At 36.9% G+C, this 13045-nt stretch overlaps 1 protein-coding gene across 1 annotated transcript in view; it reads right to left on the reverse strand.

The window, feature by feature from the left end:
• The window catches only part of INTU (inturned planar cell polarity protein), a gene marked incomplete at its 3' end in the record, with an annotated part of 84143 nt that overhangs the window by 37657 nt on the left and 33441 nt on the right, over window positions 1–13045 (reverse strand). Inside the window, exons 3-4 of the mRNA XM_077780989.1 lie at window positions 11720–11805; window positions 1418–1621 (exon numbers count right to left, since the gene is read on the reverse strand). Coding sequence (XP_077637115.1) covers window positions 1418–1621; window positions 11720–11805 — 290 coding nt within the window. The remainder of the gene's footprint in view (window positions 1–1417; window positions 1622–11719; window positions 11806–13045) is intronic.

The following is a 13045-nucleotide window of genomic DNA, read 5'->3' on the forward strand; positions in this document are numbered from 1 at the left end:
AAGAAACTTTCACTAAAAAAAAAAAAAAGTCCCTTGGGGTGCCTGGGTGGCTTAGTCGGTTAAGCGTCCGACTTTCACTTAGGTCATGATCTCACGGTTCCTAGGTTCGAGCCCCGCGTCGGGCTCTGTGCTGACTGCCAGCTCAGAGCCTGGAGCCTGTTTCATAGTCTGTGACTCCCTCTCTCTCTGACCCTCTCCTGCTCACACTGTCTCTCTCTCTCTCTCTCCTAGAAATAAATAAAACTTTAAAAAACAAATAAAAAATAAATGCCTAAAATATATGTCTTAAGAAGAAGAAAAATGATCAAATAAGGACAGTCAGAGATAAGAAAGATAGTAAAGAAAGTGGTAAGCATTTAGGTAAATTTAAAGAAGGTTCATTTGTATGAAGTGTAATGTATAAAATATGCATTTTATAATGTATTGCTTATATATTTTATAATGTATACAATGTAATAAATAATTAATAGTAGTAACACTAGTATATTTACCCCCAATTTCTGGAATTTTAAAAAAGTGATAGCACTGAAATACTGAGGAAAATAGCATGTATGTGAAGAGGAGAAATTGGAATTAAGGTGTACCAAGGGCCTTGAGTTATTTAAAACATTTTTTTAAATTTTTTTTTATTTTTGAGAGAGAGACAGAGAAGACACCATGAGTAGGGGAGGGTCAGAGAGAAAGGGAGATACAGAATCTGAAGCAGGTTCCAGGCTCTGAGATGTCAGCACAGAGCCTGACGCAGGGCTCAAACCCACAAACTGTGAGATCATGTCCTGAGCTGAAGTAGGACGCTTCACTGAGCCACTCAAGAACCCCTTGAATTATTTTAAAAAAGAGTTAAGATACTGTTTTAGAGTCTGTTAAGATAAATATGATAAAAATTTAAGAGCGATCACTAAAAATAAATAAAGACTACCGCAACCAACAATAGGTAAGAAAAATGTTTTGGAAAAAGTAGTTCAAATAGAAATTTTTAAAGAAGATGGAAGAGGGGTGCCGGGGTGGCTCAGTTGGTTAAGCATCCGACTTCAATCATGATCTCACAGTTCTTGGGTTCAAGCCCTGCATCAGGCTATTTGCTGACAGCAAGCTCAAAGCCTGGAGCCTGTCTTTGGAGTCTGTGCCTTCCTCTCTCTGACCCTCCCCTGCTCACGCTGTCTCTCTCTCTCTCTCTCTCTCTCTCTCTCTCAAATAAAGCATTTACAAAAAAATAAAGAAGATGGAAGAAACAAATTTAAATATTTCAGTAATCTGTATAAATGGATTCATTAGGCTTGACAATTAGACTTATGTCTTGTGTAAGAGACATACCAAAACCATAAAGACACAGAATGACTGAAAAAAGTGCTTAGTATTCACTTGGAAGATTATAATAGGTCCTTCTTTCCCTTTGCGCTTTTGAGAAGGCACTCACCTCTTCCTTTGATGTTTCCGAGTCAAGCTGTAGTGTGAGATACATAACGATATGAGGAGTGTTGAGGATATTTTGCTGGATACCTTCAACCTCTTCTCCCCATAGAAGTTTGACTAAATCACTTGTGTTCGACTGTGCCTTTTTCTGTTTTGGTTGAGTTGCTTCCTTTTTCACAGCGTATGCATTCTCAAATGTCAATTTTACCTTTAACAATTAAAACAATGTGTTTATTTTTTCAACAAGGAAAAGTCAGCTGTAGTTTTCACAAAAAAGGGCCTGCACATGCATATATATTCAGGTACACACAGTATATCTAAAAATCATCCTAGAATGTGAGCTCTTTATGGCAGGGACTATGTAGTTTATTTATATTTCTATCTCTGGCTGGTAGCCTAGCACATATTATTACAAATATTTATTGAATAAGAATTTATGTGTACAAAAATTCATTTATTTAATTACTGTATTCTAAGTTACTGACAACAAAAGAAAATGCCATGGAAAAACAAGAATTTGTATGATCTCATAATTTCAAAAAGAGCAACACTATTACAATGAATGCTGATAGCACTGATTCATCTGGGGAAGGGAAAAGGAAGATTCAGGATTAAAAGGAACTTCATAAAGCCAGATTAGCTTTCCTTTCAAGTGAGGTGATATTCAAACATTTTCTTAGACATTCTTTGAGGTCCTTTAAAATAAAGACCAAGGAAAACTATCAATGTGCGGGAACTTGAATCATGACCTTGAGGAGATTATCAGTTTTATCAAGATAGTTTTTTTTTCATGGTTGACAAGACTGGTAAGAGTCCAGAATGTGGCATTTTTCAGTTGTTGAAAGGAAGCTTCCACTTCTCAATTAGCTTTCCTTGAAAAAGATGTATGTAGACGCTTAATTGGCCAAAGATAACTCATTCATTTTAAATATTTTTTAATGTTTTATTTCTGAGAGAGAGAGAGAGAGAGAGCATAAGCGGGGAAGGGTCAGAGAGAGAGGGAGACACAGAATCTGAAGCAGGCCCCAGGCTCTGAGCTGGCTGTCAGCACAGAGCCCGACCCGGGGCTCGAACCCATAAACTGTGAGATCATGGCCTGAGCCGAAGCCGGACGCTTAACCTACTGAGCCACCCAGGCGCCCCTTATTCATGTTAAAGAAGCACCAGGGTGTATCTTGACTAAAAGCAGTTTTCACTAGATATAGCTAATTCGGTGTAGTAAGGACATCATCATAAACTATATAACCACAAAGTATTCCTGTGTTTAAAATCTTACCAGTATAGATGAGTAAAACAGGATATTCTAATTGTAATAATCCATAAAGTTTCAAATTTAATCATTAAAGCGTAATGACTCTTTTAAAATTAGATTACATTTGAAGTCAGAAAATAAATTCATGCTTGATCAAGAAAAAAGAAGTCTGCTCAATATATGTGTATTAAATGATCAAAGTGCAACCTTTAAAAGAAATCATGTACAACCTAAATATATACAATTTTTATTGGTCAATCAAATCTAAATAAAGCAGGGGGGATGTCTAGCCAATATTTAAAAGCAGATAAAATTGTACACAATAAGTTATATTTTGAGAGAAAATCTTTAAAAGCTGTTATCAAGATAGTAATAAATAATCCCTAATTTTTAATAATTTATTGTAAGAGGTACCATTTTTAAGGCCAACTTTAAATATGTGATGAATACTAACATATGTAGTCATTTTTTAAAAATGAGCTTTATATATTTATATTTTTTTATCAAAAATATTAAGCATATGTTTTTAACAATTCATTCATAACCCACCAGCCCATCCAACTGTTGTTAATATTAGACTATAAAATAAATTTGTCCTGATAAATAAAACCTTCCAAAGAAAAAATATCTAAATATCCTTTTTTGTTGGCAAGAAGGGACTATTTATGGTTGTATTCAATTTTGCTTACCTGTAGCTGTCTGTGACATTTCAGGGGCACTAAATTATCTCTGTCTACCTAAAGTGAATTGAGTTAAAGAAACATCTTTTCTAAACTAAATCTCAGATTTATGTTATTAACAAGTAGAAAAGAGACATGAGGTCTAGATTCATCAATATGTATATATTCAAAGAGAAACTAGGTCAAGATCAGCAGTAATCTGTATAGAAAGTAGGAGGAGGTAAATTCTGCATAAAATATTTTTGAGGCCTGATAATCATGCTTTTCTTCACAAAACATGTAATAGTATTCCAAACAGAAAAGATCAACCTTTACTAAATTTTTCATGTTCGATATAAACCTAATGTTGAAAAATGGGCTCTTGATATAACACTATGCCCAAAAAAAGGCTGAGTAGAACACTGGGATATTGGGGAGGGGAGGATTAGGCACACTAAATAAAAATGTGAAAAATTAGAGATCCTATATGGGAACAATCAAGCATTATCTGATGAAACAATATAAGATTATGGTGAGAGACAGCTGAAGAGATGTTGTCTTAAGATCTTAGAAGGATGTGAAAAAGAATATTTGCTGTGAGGTTTTGACCCAAACAAGCAACAGGTAAGTATTAGATGGCCAGAAAGAGTATGTTTTTAGAGTTCTATCTGTACTAGTGGGCAGTGCTCAACATATGTATACGTAAGTAGAAATACAAGCATAAGCATTGACATATAAAATCCTTGAACAAGGATCTCATGAAGTGAATGGCTTGGTGGTTGAGGGTCCTTTTATCTGAAAACGAGAATTTAAGTGTGTCCAAAAGAAAATATATGGGAGCCTTTGGTGGTGTTCTTGAAAATGTGAGAAATCCTAAGAATCTGGGGGAATCTGGAACCCAGACCTTATGACAGGATAGATGGGAGATTTGAGACTGTCCCCATCAGTGGGCTTTGGCGAGGAGCCATATATGTAAGTGTAGTGGAGGAAGAGAAATCTGACTGCAGGGAGCATAAGATGAGTGACATCCTAGGGAAGTAGGTGTCACAGAGACAGTCTGGGTCTGTTGGGAGTGTCTGTGAGAGATAATGTATACCAGTGGTGAACAGGGAGAATGGTGGTCTTCAGAGAAAGAAACATATTTTAGAACAGGGAGGGTATCTTTTCCAGCTGAGATTCTTGTGGGTGGAGAGGTCAAAAGACCATAACTAACAAAAATGACAACAGGAAATGAGGTGGTAAATTCAAAATAAAAATTCACTAATTTTACTTGAGGCACCACCAACAACCTAAAATTTGACTAGTTTGCTATGCTTAGTGAAAAATGACATACTTGAAAACTAATGTTATGCCTGGCAAACAACTGCACTTTTTGTTGGTGTAAGGACGTTTTCCCCTCACCATGTCAAAAACTCAAACAAATATACAGACCGCAGAACCATCCATTAAAATTCTTTAAGGAGCCATTTTAGCCACCATTCTTCTGATTTAAGTAAAGTTAGCTTCAAACGCAAAGATAATTACACTTTAGCCATTTTGCAAAGCATATATGTTAGGTAGCTCTAAAATGTCATGATCTCTGGTTGCCTTGATAAAATGAAAATGGGTGAGACAAATAACTAAATTAAGAATTAAGTGCTATTTTTAACAAGAGGTTGATATACATAAATATTAAGGATATGTGTTTTATAGAAAAAATCTTTATTAAGAAACATCTAATATAAAATAGTTTCTATGAAACTTCTTATAAAGGGGTTTTTCTTTTCTGTTGTTCCTTCCTAGATGCTAACCTGTGACATGTTTTATCATTCCTTGTTGTGGGTCTCTCCCGAGACATTTTTTGGTGTGTGTGTGCAATTTGCCCATCCTTCCTTCCTTTCCCTCCAGTTCAGGAGATGATGTGCCTTTCCTCAGGGTCTGGCATGCTTTCTATAACTCATCACTTCCAATATCTTGTTTTCTTAATTACTACCTCTCTACTTCTATCTTCAACCCGGAATGTAACCAGCAATGTCTCTTCAACCTCTGTCAAATAGCCAAATTCTTTCTCTCCATGCCATCCTCTTCGCAGATGGGAACCAGGGAGGCTGTCAGAATCTGAAGCAGCTCCAAGAGCTGACCAGTCTCTCACCTCTACCTCATGGCCCTCGCAGTCTCTCTCACAACATCTGGCTACTATCTGCATGTCTGATCCTTTCTGCTTTGTCTGACAGATGCTTTGAAAATTCCTCCATCAAAATTCTGAAGGCATTGAGTCTATTTGAGTCAGCAAATTCTCTCTCCTTGATCCTCTTCTCTTTTGGGCAATTTCACTGAGTTACTCAAGACGAAACCTGGAAGGCACCTTGGACTTTCCTTCAGTCTGCAGGAAGTACAGTCTTCTTCAATTCACATCATTTTAAACATGATCTACTCCTTCCTCCATATCCACAGCCAACACCTTGCTCAGGCCTTTATCACCTCTCTTCCGATTGCTATGAAGCCAGCCTGGTTCCTCAACCTCCGATCCCATTCAGAGTGAAATATTCCTAAAGTGCAAATCTGATAAAGTCAGTCCTCCACTTTAAATTATCAAGCCTGGGTAGCTCTCAGTCAGTTAAGCATCTGACTTCAGCTCAGGTCATGATCTCACTGTTTATGAGTTCAATCAAACCCTCCATAGGGCTCTCAGCTGTCAGGGTGCAGCCTGATTCAGAAAATATGTCTCCAACTCTCTGCCCCTCCCTGTTCATGCTCTTTCTCTCTCAGAAATAAAAAACATTAAAACATTAAAAAATAAAATATCAACACAGGTGGTTAATTCTGGGTTCTGAGAATAGAGAAGATTTCACATTTTTTTAAACTTTATTTCTTCATTCTGAGTGAGAGAGAGCACTAGCGTGCTAGCTGGGGAGAGGCAAAAAGGGAGAAAGAGAATCCTGAGCAGGCTCTGGGTTATCAGAGCAGAGCATGACTTGGGGCTTCATTTCATGAACTGTGAGATCATGAAGCGAGCCAAAATCAAAAGCTGGACACTTAACCAACTGAGCCACTCAGGTGCCCCTAAATATATATATATGTATGTATATATTTACATACATATATATATTTTTTAAATTTTGACAGTCTATTTCCTAATTTTTCCACAGCATATGTGACTATCACTTTTGTATAACATAGAAATAATAAATAATAAAATAAATTAAAACATTCCACTCAACTATCATTTCCTTTACGAAAACTTTTCCCCCTCTCCTGGACCTAAGATGTACTTGAGAGGTATGAGTCCAGGACTAATGTTCCACAGGCTGATCTCCTAGAAAAGGAGTTGGCCTCCTCCAAAGTTCTAGGAAAATGAACTGTGGCCCAGTGCTTAGTGCTAACAACCCTGCTCATCTGCAAAATTTGGACCCAAGATCTCTGATCAAATCAGGAGTGGGTGGTATACTACCTGCACAATTATGTGCGTGTTGAATAAATGAGTGCACAGAGCTGTGGCAAGATCTGTGAGCTCAAATTCACAAAAGTAGATAATTAGAAGGGTATTTGCACCTTTGTTTTCCTTTCAAATACCTAAAACCTCTTTTTTTCAAACCTACAACTTCTTAATTTAACACATTTCAAGCCTACAGAAAAATTGCAAGAATATAATAATTACCCATGTATTATTCCTCATCCAGTTTCACCAATCCTTAACATTTTGTCACATTTGCTTCTCTTCTCTGTCACATTTCCCTCTCCTTCCTTCCTCACTCCCACTCTATGTATTAAAAAAAATTGACTGGGACACCTGGGTGGCTCAGTCAGTTGAACATCCACCTTTAGCTCAGGTTCGTGTGTTCAAGTCCCACATCGGGCCCACCGCTATCAGTGCAGGGCCCACTTCAGTACCTCTGTCCCCCTCTCTCTGTTCCTTCCCTCTGTGCACTCTCTCAAAAATAAATATTTTTTAAAAATTGACTGAATCACTTCAGAACTATTTGCAGACATTTTAATGCTTCATTGCTAAATACTTGAGCATGTATGCCCTCTAGACGGAGGCATTCTCCTACACAACCAAATATAATTATCACATTTGGGAATCTGAATATTAAATACAATACTGTTTTCAAAGTCTGTGCCCAAATTTCCCCAATTGTCCCAATATGGCTGTTCCCCACTGCAATCCAGGATCAATGAAGGATTAGCCACTGTATTTGGTTTTATGTCACTTCAGTCTGCCTTAGTCTAGAACAGTTCTCCAGCCTTTTTTTCCTTTCATGATAGTTAAATTTTTGGAGACTCTAAGACAACTCTTTTTGCACAATGTTAAAACTTGGCTTTGAAAGAAAATGATTTGGGACTTTTACATCTCACCTAGCATACAGGCTTCACCTCTGCATCTCATTCTGGTATTTGTAATCTATTTATAACAGAACTTATTTAAAAACCAAATGCAGAACTGCAGAGTTGGACCCGTGCTCAGATATATTTGCTCAAATCTCCTCTGATTATAGATGAGAAAACTGAAACCCAGAAGAGTCTGGCAACTTGCTCAGGGCAAGGTTTTAAAATGGAGATCTGACCTCATCCTAGCACATTACCACATTGTAGGTATCTCCTAGGCCATCTTCTGTCAGACGACACAAAGCTTTCAGACCATTTTATACCCTGAGTAGCAGCTGAAAATGTTGCTGATATTTCCAAATATAAATGTTAAAAAGTTTCCTATGCATTCCTCTTCTCTTATCGCTTAAACAACTGTTTCAGATGCCATAGATACAAAGCAGGTAAAACAACTTTCTCTGGAACAAGTTCACCTCAGTTAGTTCTGACCCAGCAGGAGTGAAGAACCACCCCCACTCCCACCCCCCCCAGGTTTTGTTACAAAGGGAAGGATTGTGCACTGGAGCCAGTTTCAATTCCTTGAGTTATTAATTCTACTACCTTGGAGAAATCATTAAATCTCTCTTAGATTCTTCTTCTTCACATATAATATAGAAATACTATTATTGGCATCTTAAAGACTGTTATATGGAATAATAAAGAATAAATAAAATTACTAAAGGAAATGAAATTAACAAAATACCAACATATGCCTGAAACGTACAAAGACTACTTCCTTTCCCAATTCTACTCCTACCCTCTCTGAACCTCCTAGTTTACATGGCTGGTAGTTAGAAGCTTATAGTTTTCCCTACTTTCAACATTAATGATGTATGAAAAATGTGGCTTACCAATTAAACGCTATTTCTAGTTAAAAGAATTTTAACTATGTTCTAAATCATTATTAAAGGCATATCACCCTAAATGCTGGTGCCTGCTTTTGAGTATGACACAGCTATAATACCAATTCTGCGTAAAACAAACAAATGCATACATGTTTATATTCAAGAAGTTAAACTAGAATAAAATATTCCAAAATATTAATAGTAGATATCCTCAGATGGTGGGATTTTAAAAGATTTTGTCCTTTACGTCTTCATATTTTCCAGTTTTTACAATGAACATGTATTGGCTTTATAATAAGAATAATTTATTTTCTTAAATAATAAAAAGATGTTAATAATATACATCTTTAGACAGGATTATATTTTCAAATTATACAGTGTCAAAACCACTTTGAACTTACATTAGGAAAGGTAAAAATGTGCTAGAGTACTGGGGTATAACATATTCACTCAATATGATAAATTCAAACAATTCAACACAGTTTTCCTTCCATTTTCAAAACAAACTGCTGTTTCTTCATTCAGGCACAAGATGTACATATTGGCACATAAAAGCTGCATGTGTGTGTGAGTGTGTGTGTGTGTATGTGTGTGTGTGTGTTTAAATCCAGAACCACATTTAATGCAGCAAGATGCTCATGCTGTAAAAGGCAAACTGGGCAAACAGCAGATACAGGACTCCTACTTCACACTTAATAAGGACATGTAAATGGTGGGTGGAATTGGACCAAAATATTTAAATCATTATTTCTTCCTCTTTTTATCTTGTGGTGTGCATAGCTGACTTTGCAAATGCTAATTAAACATAAGTATAATGGGACTCACTGTAAACATAGTTTTTCTTTTTTGGAAGACGGAAGAGACATGGTTGCACTGTGGCAATACTGGCAGACACCTGCAGGTGACCGAGGCAAGAAAGGAGGAGCTCTTACTCAGGGCTGACATATAGACAGTTTACTTCGGTGAGGCTGTTTCAGTTGTTAAAATACTGTAATTCTTCATTACTGATTGGTAAGAAGCTGCTATCTGAGCCCCCTGAGAAACCCTCGTACCATGGCTGACCTCTCCACATCTGGCAACCAAAGGTGACAGCACTATACTCTATTTCTGCATTATGGCTGGTGTCTGCCTGATTGTTAATATTTTGACCACCACCTGGTCTCCATCGATATCTCTCTATCCATTCCTAAACACTGCTGGTCACTAGCTACCATAGTTATTCTAGCACTTTCATTTTGCATTTCCAAAGATAGATACTTTTATAGAGCATCCATAAGTGTGTCTGGTGTATGCGTGCTTTAAGAGAAAAAAGTGAGCATAAGGAAAATGTTATTTCTTAGAAAATAACGAATTGCATCATGGATCTTATTACTTCAGGATCTTAAATCGGATTCAGGACAATTCTGATTTATCAGGGAATCTGTTCTTTATCCTGACCAATCCAGAAAGTTGCTTCATTCTCTCATAGTCTAATAGAACATCTAACCTATCTAAAGCGTATCATCCTCCCTATCCCTCAAAAGAGAGAAAGCTAATTTATTTTTTTATTTTTTAAGAAAAGTTTATTTATTTTTGAGAGGGAGAAAGAGAGAGAGAGAGAGAGAATCCCAAGCCAGGGAGGGACAGAGAGAGAGGGAGAGAGAGAATCCCAAACAGGCTCCACAGCGTCAGCATAGAGAGCAATGCAGGGGGTCAAATTCACAAACAGTGAGATCAAACCCTGAGCCAAAACCAAGAGATGGACACTTAACTGACTGAGCCACCCAGGTGCCCCAGCTAATTCCTGAGACTAACAAGAGCAGACAGAGCATTCACAAACAAAAGTATAGCACTTTCAAAATATATCTAATGACCTAAAAATGTCATCTATGATACAAAATGTCAATGCTTAGACTATCAAAATAACTATTATGCAAGAGATATATTTTTACCTACAAGGAATGAAAAATAATTCACTAAATAGCTAAATATAAGAGCTTGGGAATAAGGTTAAACTATATAACAGAAAAAAATCAACAAAATAGTGTAGTTTTTAAAAAAAATAAACAAAACCACACTTAAAAAAACTTAATAGTGATTTTAATAAATCAGAGAAAGAAATTCCATGACTGTTAAAACGACTTTTCTAGGAACTGGATTTTCATCAACATATATGGTAGTTATAATGACAGGTTAGTCATTATAGATCTTTTTATTATTGTCATTTTATTATTATTCCTGCTTTACTTAGGAGAAGTTTTTTTGTTTAATTTTTTTTAAGTTTATATATTTATTTTGAGAGAGAACAAGCAAGCACAAGCCGGGGAGGGGCAGAGAGTGTGGGAAATAGAGAATCCCAAGCAGGCTCAATGCTCAGCACTGAGCCCAAAGTAGGGCTTGAACCGGCAAACCATGAGATCATAACCTGGGCTGCAATCAAGAGTCAGACAAGATGCTTAACCGATTGAACCACCCAGGTGCCCCAGGGGGGAGTTTTATTTGTAGATATATCTCCTCTTTTCAGAATAATCTCAAAAGCTAAAAATGTTAACAAGAGCTAAGTTTTTTAAAATAGTCAAGTATATAGGGGCACCTGGGTGACTCAGTCGGTTGAGCTTCTGACTTCAGCTCAGGTCATGATCTCACAGTTTGTGAGTTCAAGCCCCACATTGGGCCCTGTGCTAAAAGCTCAAAACCTGAAGTCTGCTTCAGATTTTATATCTCCCTCTCTGTCTGCCCCTTTCCTGCTCATTGTCTGTCTCTTTCTCTTTTAAAAATAAACATTAAAAAAAAACCCAAGACCCTTAAATAGTCAAGTATGTAGTGTAACCCACATTATACATGGTAAATTTCAGGATCTTAAAAAAAGAAAACACTGCAAGATATCCTTAGTTTTCGTAAGGACATTTCATCATAAAGGACATTTCATCATGTCAGGACATTTCATCATAAAATATAGAAAAAGACTGTTCAGGGGCGCCTGGGTGGCTTAGTCGGTTAAGCGTCCGACTTGTGCTTAGGTCATGATCTCACGGTTCGTGGGTTCGAGCCCCGCATCGGGCTCTGTGCTGACTGCCAGCTCAGAGCCTGGAGCCTGTTTCAGAGTCTGTCACTCCCTCTCTCTCTAACCCTCCCTGCTCACGCTGTCTCTCTCTCTCTCCTAGAAATAAAACATTAAAAAAAAAAATCAAAAAAAAAAAAAGAAAAAAGAAAAAGACTGTCCATACTTGCATAGGTCCAGGAATGCAAGACAGAACCCTCTCTATGTTCTCAGAAGTCACATCCACATCATTCACGGCAACAAGGACATCACCTGAAAACAGAGTAACAAAGGTGGTTGGATAAGTATCCAAAAACCAAAAAGATCTAAAATTAGAAGATAAAAAGCATCAATTCTGACCTCTTCAAAGTAGTATGGAACTCATTATATATTATTATATATTTCATTAGCAGCAGAGATAAGCTCCCACTCTACTCTTTTCTGACATTATAATACAGCTCAGCATAGTGTCATAACTAACTACAACCTATGGATATTTAAAGAGATGAACAGTCTCATTTCAGATATAATTTGAGAGCATTATGTAAACTCAAAGGACAAGTACTGCACTTATTATAACGGACTCTACTCACTTAACCCACAGTAAAGAAATTTAGCTACAATTTTAACTGAATCCATGTGGCATATCATAACTCAGTATGTTGCAGTATTCACTGTTATTATTGCTCTGTGCCTTTGTTTCAAAGGCCCCAACCATAATAAAACACACAGCATGCTTTGGTAACAATCTCCTTCTCCATGGCTTTTCTTTAAATGTGTATGTTTATCAAATTTGGTGGCTTTCATAAAATAAAGATCAATGTTAAAATCAAAATTTACTTTTACAACAAAATTAGAGATAATATCAAAATACCAATGGGCTTTATTAGTAGAAATATATATATATCAATATTATTTTTTATCACTCCTAATCAAACATATCATTAGAAATGGACCAAATAATTATTATTCATCTAACAGATATTTATTGAGCACCTACTATGTGGCAATTACTGTTCTAGGCACTGCGGATAGAGAATTGAACAAAACAGACAAACATCTCTACCCTCGTGGAGCTTCATATCCTTTGGGGAAGACAGATAATAAACATGTATATAGATAATAGTGTTCGCAAACAATTCTCCATCAGTTTCTCTTTTGTTTTTTTTTTTAAATTTTTTTTTTTATTTTTAGGAGAGAGAGAGACAGCGTGAGCAGGGGAGGGTCAGAGAGAGAGGGAGTCACAGACTCTGAAACAGGCTCCAGGCTCTGAGCTGGCAGTCAGCACAGAGCCCGACGTGGGGCTCGAACCCACGAACCGCGAGATCATGACCTAAGCGAAAGTCGGACGCTTAACCGACTAAGCCACCCAGGCGCCCCCAACAGTTTCTCTTTTGTACATCTTGCAAGCTAAGGCATTGAAAGTCCTTGCTTGCTCTGAATTATTTTTCAAGGATGTTTATGTAGTGAATAACAGAAATAGTGTTATAGGGAGTAATCATCTGAAAACATG

This window comes from Crocuta crocuta, unplaced genomic scaffold, assembly GCF_008692635.1.
Source record: "Crocuta crocuta isolate KB4526 unplaced genomic scaffold, BGI_CrCroc_1.0 scaffold191, whole genome shotgun sequence".
In the NCBI taxonomy this organism is placed as follows: Eukaryota; Metazoa; Chordata; class Mammalia; order Carnivora; family Hyaenidae; genus Crocuta; species Crocuta crocuta.